The 10,358-nt window shown below is 43.9% G+C and overlaps 1 protein-coding gene across 1 annotated transcript in view; it reads left to right on the top strand.

The window, feature by feature from the left end:
* Window positions 1-9,883, top strand: part of SLC39A12 (solute carrier family 39 member 12) — a 29,929-nt gene extending 20,046 nt beyond the window's left edge. The window contains exons 9-12 of the mRNA XM_069960524.1: window positions 3,273-3,351; window positions 4,220-4,378; window positions 4,995-5,182; window positions 9,622-9,883. Coding sequence (XP_069816625.1) covers window positions 3,273-3,351; window positions 4,220-4,378; window positions 4,995-5,182; window positions 9,622-9,750 — 555 coding nt within the window. The 3' untranslated portion in view covers window positions 9,751-9,883. The remainder of the gene's footprint in view (window positions 1-3,272; window positions 3,352-4,219; window positions 4,379-4,994; window positions 5,183-9,621) is intronic.
* Window positions 9,884-10,358: the final 475 nt, after the last annotated feature.

Genomic DNA, 10,358 nt, shown 5'->3' on the forward strand with positions numbered 1-10,358 from the left:
CCACTACTCCAGGCGTTACAGTAGGCTCCAACCATGGATCCCGGCGAGGTACCTGATCTCCGTGATGTCGCCAGAGTGGTCACTCAGCAGGCGCAACAAATCCAGAAGCAGTCACAGCAGATCCAGCAACTCACTGCCGCCTTACAGCAGCAGACTACTGCCCAGCGCACACCACCTCCTGACGCTTCTTCTTCACTCCGACTGGCCCTCCCAAGCAAGTACTCTGGGGACTCTAAGTTGTGCAGAGGATTCTTGACTCAGTGCACCATGCACATTGAACTTTTGAGTAGTCAGTTTTCCACCGAGCGCTCTAAAGTGGCTTTCATCATCAGCCTATTAGAAGGTAGAGCCCTGGCCTGGGCCACGCCACTGTGGGACCGTGATGATCCAGTTGCTGCCAATCTCCGGGCCTTCCTATTCGAGTTTCGCTCCGTCTTTGAGGAACCTGCCCGTGCTTCTTCAGCCGAGACTGCTCTCCTCAACCTCTCTCAAGGCAGCTCCTCTGTTGGTGACTACGCCATCCAGTTCCGCACCCTGGCAGCCGAATTGGACTGGAACGAGGCCGCCCTATTGGCCACCTTCAAGAAGGGCCTGTCTAGTCGTGTGAGAGACGTGCTCGCTGCCCGAGACCTGCCTACCTCCCTGAACGAACTCATTCTACTGGCCACCCGAGTTGATACTCGTTTTTCGGAGAGGGAGGAGGAGGTTCGGCATGAACATTTACTAACCCGTTCCCGTCGCCATCCCCAGCTGGCGCCGGTTTTCCAGAATCCTGACCTTTCGATGTCCCAACCCTCTCCTGAGATTCCTATGCAGGTGGAACGGGCTCACCTGACGCCTGATGAAAGAATCCGGCGCCTGGAGCAGAATCTCTGTCTCTATTGCGGTGGTTCCGATCACTTTCGGCTGAGATGTCCCCTACGTCCCCAAACATCCGGAAAATGCTCGCACCTAGGTCCGGTGGGACAGGTGTCCCTAGGTGTGAATGCCACCATTCCAAGTCTGTCTATGCCAGTTTCCATCCGGACTCTCTCAGGACGAAATCATCAGACTACTGCCTTCCTCGATTCTGGGTCAGCAGGCAGTTTTATTGCGGCAACATTGGTCCAAAGATGGCGGCTACCCGTGACCCGACTAGCCAGGCCCCTGTCTATCTCCTCGGTCACAGGCGAAATTCTTACCGACCGTGTGTACTACCAGACCGCACCTTTAGTCCTCCAGGTGGGTCCTTTACATCAAGAAGAGATATCCTTCTACGTCCTGCCCCATTCTTCCCCCGCGGTCCTCCTGGGACTCCCGTGGCTGCAAGAACATGCCCCTCAACTGGACTGGAGAACCGGGGAGATTCTCAGTTGGGGTCAGGACTGTTCCAACCAGTGTCTCAGGTCACCTCAGACCAAGTGTACTATGTCGTTTCCTGTCCCAGCCAAGCCTCTACCCGACCTACCGGCAGAAGACCAAGACTCGGCGGATGCCTTCTCTGCCGAGGTGTACCCTCTCTCCGTACCCAAGACTAAGGTCGTGTCCTCTCACCACCGGGAGAACTTACAGAAGGTCCTCGTCCACAGACCCACAGTCCCTTGCCATGTTTTACCGCCTGATCGCCTAGCACCAGTCGTCACCTCCTCGCTTCAGAGAGTACCCCCCGGAAAGACTCATGTTCACCCTGCGCTTCGAAGAGGTATTTTGAAGTGGGGTCATTCCTCGTTGGAGGCCGGGCACCCTGGAGTCCGTAAGACCGGCCAACGGATCTCTCGCCACTACTGGTGGCCTAGTCTGTTTCAAGATGTCAAAGACTTTGTGGCTTCCTGTGCCATCTGCAGGCAAGAAAGAGGGGGAGGCCAAAGGGGGGGGGGTACTGTCACGGCCGCGGGGGCGTCCCGCGTTCCGGGCCGCCCCCGCGACCGCTTCCTGCCCCATGCAGCAGCCGGTGTCCATAGTCGGGGACCCGGCGCTGCTATCACCTCGGCCCCGGGGGGCGCCTCACCTCTCCACGCTCCTGTCTCCCGCTGTGCCGGCCGGCGCGCGCGTCCCCGCCTCCTAGGGCGCGCGCGCGCCGGCTGTCTCAGATTTAAAGGGGCCGTGCGCTCCTAATTGGTAGTTGCACCTAATCACTCCCCTATAAATCCCAGCATGCCCTGTCCCCTGTGTTGGAGCCTCTACATGCTTCCCATAGCGTTTGGCCCAGCTCCCTGTTGTTCCTGTGTCCTGTCCGTTACCTGGTCCCCAGTCCCTGTTCCTGAGTCCTGTCCGTTACCTGGTCCCAAGTCCCTGTTCCTGAGTCCTGTCCGTTACCTGGTCCCAAGTCCCTGTTCCTGGTTCCTGTTTCCCTGTCACTCCACCTGTTCCCGTGTCCAGCCTGTCACGTGCGCTCTCACCTGCAGACCATTGCCTGTGCCATCTCCTGCCACGCCTCGCCTGCCGACACCAGCAACCAAGCCAGGGGTAGCGACCTGGGGGTCGCCTGCCGCAGCAAGTCCATCCCGCCTTGCGGCGGGCTCTGGTGAAAACCAGCGGCCCCTTAGACTCCGCTCCCTGGTGAGGTTTGTGCCATCGCTGGTGCCGGTCCAGTGGATCCACTACTCCAGGCGTTACAATCGTCTGCTGCATTTACACAAAGCGATAATTCTCCCAATCGATCGCTTAACGATTTTGAAGCAACGGTTTGGTTTTTACAACGATCAGCATTTAGATTAATAAATCGTTAGAAAAATAGTTAGAAAATTTGTCAGAAAAATCGTTATTGCGATAGTTTTTAAGATCGCTTAAGCCCATCTCAGCCAATCTTTGAAAGACTGTTTACACGAAGCAATCTGCGAATTTTTAGCGAATGACGATTTGAGAACATGCTGAAAGATCAAAATGAACGATTTCTCGCTGGTCGCTTGATCGTTCGCTGTGTTTACACAGAACGATTATCGCTCAAATGCGATCGTTATTGTGAAAATTAGAACGCTACTCGTTCCGTGTAAAAGCAGCAATATAGTAAACCATATAATGTGGTCTAATAGGAAACCAACATTTATTTTACATGTTTGTTTTTTTCTAATGACATTAATGGACAAAAACCTTACAAAGAAACCATAGGCATGCTTTGGATTAAAACAGAAAAATACTAAAAATCCTGTCATTCAGCAAGTAAAAAATCTTTCTAGCACTAAGCTACTATAGTAATATACTGAAGCTGAAAGTTATTTGCCTCATAGTATACCATATGGGATTTTGTGAGTTTTCAATTAATATGCATTTTTTTTTCTTGATTATTTTTATAGAGGAGTCCAGAAGACTGTGAACCTACAGAGGGCGCCATAGCAGATATTACTCCAGTAAATCTCAGAGTTAGAAAGAAACGTAAGTACACAGGAGACAGGAACATTGAACTAAGAAGACATAGGGGACATTTGTCAAAGGATGTAAAATATAGACTGGGGTGAACTGCCCACAGCAACCAATCACAGCTCAGCTTTCAGCTCTGGTAAAATAAAAGCTGAGCTGTGATTGGTTGCTGTGGGCGGTTTACACCAGTCTAAATTTTACACCCTTTGATAAGTCTGAGCCATAGAGGCTATACAGTAAGGGTACTATTACATGGAATGATAATCGGCCGAATCGGTTATACAGCAAAGATCAATGAGATCGGCACTCGCTTGCTTTCGGCTGCTGCAGCCGAAAACAAACGAGTGCCGAGCAGGGGACGGCGCCATCTTGGAGAGGTCCCCGGCCGCCTGCAGTAACGGAGATCGCTCCTCCGGGACAACGTCCCGGAGGAGCGATCTCCCCCACTAGACACCAGGGAACGGCTGAATCCGGTAATCGGAGACAGCTGTCATCTTTGACAGCTGCCTCCGATTATCTAATTAGTGGGCACGGCGATTGGACCGTTCCCGTTAATAGCTGCGATCCCGGGCTACATGAGGCACCAGGGATTGCGGCGGTTCAGAGCGGGGTCGCCGCGCGGCCCCGCTCTGAACGCCCACACCCGCATGAGGACGTACAGTTACGTCCTCGTGCGGGAAAGGGTTAATTGGAATTGTGTTCAATGCATTCATTACCTATAGATCCACCAAAGAGAACCAAGTACAGCAATCGTCTATCTATGGCGGCTGTATAGATCGGACTCCCCCATGATCTCACACTTATCGCCCCCTACCCACACAAGTTTAATACATTTACCAAATATTATATAAGAACTGATCACAATGCTCTTTGTTCTGTTTAGACAATGGGATAACCTTGTTAGCCATAATGATCTTGGTTGGAGACAGTCTGCATAACTTTGCCGATGGCATGGTAATAGGATCGGCATTTTCATCTTCAACTGAAACGGGTGTGGCGACAACTATTGCTATCCTGTGTCACGAAATCCCCCATGAAATGGGTAAGCACAATAAATCGTCATGTATACCCTTCATATGCAGGGGTGGATTAACTTTACTATGAGCCCCGGGCTGTTCACCAAGCTTGGGCCTCCCCAACCCACTGTAACTATGGACGCACTAACTTAAGTCTTTTTCCTCCATAATGCAGCTTGTAAAGGACCTGTGGTGACATCATTGTCACATGATAAGGTCCTTCAATATATTCTTTAATGTTAGAGCATTGTCTCCTGGCTGCACTTTTGCCCTGATTTGTGCATAAATTGCGGTAAAAAGCAGCAATTTTTAAGCAAATCATGGCTGAACGTAAGTCTGTTTGGGTGTTCAGGGCCTCGGGCTACCACCCGAAACAGACCTATTATAGTCCACTACTGTTCATATGTGATTCTTAAAAGGGTTGTTCAGGCTTAGAAAAATATGGCTGCTTTCCTCCAGAAACAGCATCACTCTTGTCCTGAGTTTGGGTGTGATATTGCAGCTCAGTTCCATGGAAGTGAATGGAGCTTACTTGTAATACCACACACTTCCTGCGGACAGGGGTGTCACTGTTTTTGCAAGAAATTATCTATGCTTTCTTTAATCCTGGATAATCCCTTTAAACTTTCTTTTCTCTTACAGGGGATTTTGCAGTGTTGCTGAATACAGGACTTACAGCAAAAATAGCCTTTCTTATGAACTTTATCAGTGCATTGACAGCCTTCGCGGGTCTCTACATTGGTCTATCAGTGTCCACTAACCCAGATGTACAGATCTGGATATTTGCTATCACTGCGGGAATGTTCCTCTATCTGTCACTAGTAGAAATGGTGAGTGACTTTTATATGTCTACAGTGTTAACGGCATAAGATGTTTTCTTATATACATTTACTAAATATACAGTGGGGAAAATAAGTATTTGATGCGCTGCCAATTTTGCAAGTTTTCCCACCTACAAAGAATGGAGAGGTCTGTAATTTTTATTGTAGGTACACTTCACCTGTGAGAGATAGAATCTACAAAAATGTTGTTATTATTGTTATTATTTTATTATTGCATTATTTATTGCATGAAATAAGTATTTGAACACCGACCGACCAGCAAGAATTCTGGCTCTTACAGACCTGTTAGTTTTTCTATAAGAAGCTCCTCCTACTCTGCACTCATTACCTGGATGAATTGCACTTGTTTGAAATTGTTACCTGTATAAAAAAAACACCTGCCCACACACTCAATCAATCACTCACACTCCAACCTCTCCACCATGGTCAAGATCAAAGCGCTGTCTAGTAACACGAGACAAAATTGTAGACCTGCACATGGCTGGGATGGGCTACAGGACAATAGATATTAGGCAAGTGAGAAGGCAACAACAAAAAAAAAACCACAAGATGTCTGTCAATCAGCCTCGATCTTGGGCTACATTGAAGTTCTTTACTTCTGGGGTAAGGATGATTCTGAAAAAGGTCAGGAATCAGCCCAGAACTACACTGGAGGACCTGGTCAATGACCTGAAGAGAGCAGGGACCACAGTCTCATAGATTACCAATAGTAACACACAACGCCATCATGGATTAAAATCCTGCAGGGCACGCAAAGTCCCCCTGCTTATGCAGCACATGTCCAGGCCAGTTTGAAGTTTACCATTGACCATCTGGATGATCAAGAAGAGGCATGGGAGAAGCGCATGTGGTCAGATGAGACATGGCATGACCATTGATGAGACCCAGCATCTTGTTGGGGCCCCCGTACAAGATATAGGAAGCCCAGGCACTCATGACCTTTATTTCACAACAACTGCCCCCCCCCGAGTTACTCTATACACACAAATGGTCTTGCCATGTCTTTGCTTCCTCCTCGAGTTGCTGACAATTAGATGACATTGATGCACCATACAGACCAACAGTGTAATGTTCTGTAATGAGTCCCACCCTTCTTGAATCACCCCCCTAATAACGTCCATGCATCCATCATCAGATGGAAGTGACACATAAATCGTGAGATTCGGCATCAGCCCATCTGCATCATTCCTTCAGACTTGAATGTCAGGGATGTGATAATTGTCAGACGCGTTCGCGGCCATGTGTCATGTTGGAGCCGGATCAGACTTCAGGCTTCTTCACTAGATCCCAGCGCTGCTGTAGAGGAGATGATACAATGTGCTGAGAAAACTTCTAAAATTTGAAGCAGTTTTTATATATTTATTATCACTGGTGAAGCACCTGTCACAATTCCTGAGCCTGCGTGTAACAAGCAGGACTGACAATCTAGGGCAAATTGACTCTCAAGAATCTCAAATTTCATGAATTTTAAATATAAAGATGAAAAAAAATTTCAATACAAAATATGTAAAAAAAAAAGAAAAAAAAAGAAAAGAAATATAATGTATTAACCCATACATAACAGGTTATGTAACAGAGGAATACCACTCCAGAGTCTGGAGTGCTGTGATTGTTTAGGATCTTTTTGTTATTGTATCTATCTATACATCTACAATATCTATCCAAACTTCAGAAAATGCAACAGCCGTACAAACATTTGGAAGTGCTGCTGTATTTACTGAAGTTTATATCGCTGCAACCTTGGAACCTGGTGTGGCAGCTGGTACCCACGTGTTTAGCCATTACTTTTTTCTTTGAGTGCCGTTATTCTGAGTACAGTATCTATCTATCTCCTATCTATCTATCTCCTATCTATCTCCTATCTATCTCCTATCTATCTATTATCTATCTATCTATCTCCTATCTATCTCCTATCTATCTATTATCTATCTATCTATCTATCTATCTATCTATCTATCTATCTATATCCTATCTATCTATCTATCATCTATCTATCTATCTATCTATCTATCTATCTATCTATCTCCTATCTATCTATCTCCTATCTATCTATCTATCTTCTATCTATCTATCTATCTATCTATCTATCTATCTATCTATCTCCTATCTATCTATCTATCTATCTCCTATCTATCTATTATCTATCTATCTATCTATATCTATCTATCTATCTATCATCTATCTATCTATCTATCTATCTATCTTCTATCTATCTATCTATCTATCTATCTATCTATCTATCTCCTATCTATCTATCTATCTCCTATCTATCTATCTCCTATCTATCTCCTATCTACCTATTATCTATCTATCTATCTATCTATATCCTATCTATCTATCTATCTATCTATCTATCTATCTATATATCTATCTATCATCTATCTATCTATCTATCTATCTTCTATCTATCTATCTATCTATCTATCTATCTATCTATCTATCTCCTATCTATCTATCTATCTCCTATCTATCTATCTATCTATCTCCCTATCTATCTATCTATCTATCTATCTCCTATCTATCTATCTATCTATCTATCTATCTATCTATCTCCTATCTATCTATCTATCTATCTATCTATCTATCTATCTATCTCTCTATCTATCTCCTATCTCCTATCTATCTATCTATCTATCTATCTATCTATCTATCTATCTATTATGTATCTATCTATCTATCTACAAAACACAATTTACGCAGCACTCTGAGAGAAAAGCTTTGCCCGGTGCCGTGGTCAACACCCCCGATCCACAGGTGTCTATATAGAAATCCAAAAAGTAACTGCAGCACACGGGACTTTGTGAAGAAAATCAAACTGTATTGGTGATTAATCCATACAAAGCACACAGTGTACAAACAAGCGACGTTTCGACGTCTCAATGACGTCTTTTTCAAGCCAGTGAATACATTTCAAAGGTAACACGTTACACCTCGGGATGTTTCAGCGCCTATCTGGTAATCCGTCTTAATAATCAGTCTGCATAATGATCGATACCGTGGAGCCCCCACAGACTACCGTGGACATCCCCCTAGTCAGTTATCCTGGATGGGAAGATTTATCTAAGTGGGTCCTGTCCGCCGTATAATACGGGAGAACGGAAGACTGTGTTAATTGGTTGGTCTCACAGTATCAAGACAGATCACAAAGTGTCTCATTTACATTTGCCATGTACGTCATCAGTTACCATAACACCAGGACGCTACATCTTCGGGGAAGTGGAACAAGATGGCCGTGCGTTTCATCTTTAGCGTGCGGTCCAAGCCTCTAGTACCGGATGATGCTGCTGATCACGATGTGCGAGTGGATCATGAACTGCTCCGATATGTTCCTATTTCTATATACTCGTTTGGACTATGATGAATTAATCTTGATTATGGACTTATATTTTCACATTGTAATTAGATACTCCTGTATACCTATGTTTTGTACACATTTTTGTTCACGTCAGCTGACTTTAATACCAGGTGCGGAATGCACATGTCACTAATTAAGTTTTGCACAGGATATATAAATCACGTGTTACCTTTGAAATGTATTCACTGGCTTGAAAAAGACGTCATTGAGACGTCGAAACGTCGCTTGTTTGTACACTGTGTGCTTTGTATGGATTAATCACCAATACAGTTTGATTTTCTTCACAAAGTCCCGTGTGCTGCAGTTACTTTTTGGATATCTATCTATCTATCTATCTCCTATCTTTCTTTCTATCTATCTATCTATCTATCTATCTATCTATTATCAATCTATCTATCTATCTATCTATCTATCTCCTATCTATCTCCTATCTATTTATCTATCTATCTATCTATCTATTTATCTATCTATCTATCTATCTATCTATCTATCTATCTATCTATCTCCTATCTATCTATCTATCTATCTATCATCTATCTATATTATCTATCTATCTATCTATCTATATATCTATTATCAATCTATCTATCTATCTCCTATCTATCTATCTATCTATCTATCTATCTATCTATCTATTATCAATCTATCTATCTATCTATCTCCTATCTATCTATCTATCTATCTATCTATCTATCTATCTATTTCCTATCTATCTATAACTATCTATCTCCTATCTATCTCCTATCTATCTTCTATCTATCTATCTATCTATCTATCTATCTATCTATCTACTATCTATCTATCTATCTCCTATCTATCTATCTATCTATCTATCTATCTCCTATCTATCTATCTATCTATCTATCTATCTATCTATTATCAATCTATCTATCTATCTATCTATTATCAATCTATCTATCTATCTATCTATCTATCTATCTATCTATCTCATATATCTATTTATTTATGTCTTTTTAATTCTTTCTATCTACCTACCTGTTATTTAGCATCTATTTCCACCACCCTGCACGTTTCTATACTTCTATTAACATCTTATTGTCATTTGTTACAGTTACCTGAAATGACTCATATCCAGACGCAGAGACCGTGGCTGATGTTCTTCCTGCAGAATCTAGGACTGCTCCTGGGCTGGCTGTGCCTGTTACTACTAGCAATATACGAACATAAGATTAAGCTATAACATTGGTGTCAGAATGTCTAATACGTTGTATTTCTTCTCATTCAGGCTTTGTAGTCAGGCGTTCTGCATGCTGTATATTTTCCGTATATGTCTGATGTGTAATCTCCGGCCCTATTGTCACCATTGTTTTGTTATAATAGAAAATACATGAATTACATGGATACGTTATTTAATCTTTCAACACCTTAGCCATATGTTATATATATACAGTCAGGGAGAGAATGCAGCGCAATCTACTCCCCGGCCGGTCACCAATTCCGGCAATGTAGCCTTATACAGTCCTGCTCATTATTGGCACCCGTGAAGTTTAAAGTGTCACTGTCGTTTAATTTTTTTTTGCAGAAATCAATAGTCCAGGCGATTTTAAGAAACTTTGTAATTGGGTTTATTAGCTGAAAAATGCATTTTTATCATGAAAAAGCAGTTTGAATCTCTCCCCCCTGTCTTCATGGTTCTCTATGGAGAGGGGAGGGGGTGGAGGGAGATGAGGCACCAAAACAGGACAACAAAGAGTTAATTTACTACATCACTGGGCTATCTCCTCTGAAGTCAGCACTGACCTCTCTGACCTCTGAATACCAGCTTTCACACAGGTCCCGCTGTGTAAT

The sequence above is a fragment of the Dendropsophus ebraccatus genome, chromosome 2 (assembly GCF_027789765.1).
Source record: "Dendropsophus ebraccatus isolate aDenEbr1 chromosome 2, aDenEbr1.pat, whole genome shotgun sequence".
Classification (NCBI taxonomy): domain Eukaryota; kingdom Metazoa; phylum Chordata; class Amphibia; order Anura; family Hylidae; genus Dendropsophus; species Dendropsophus ebraccatus.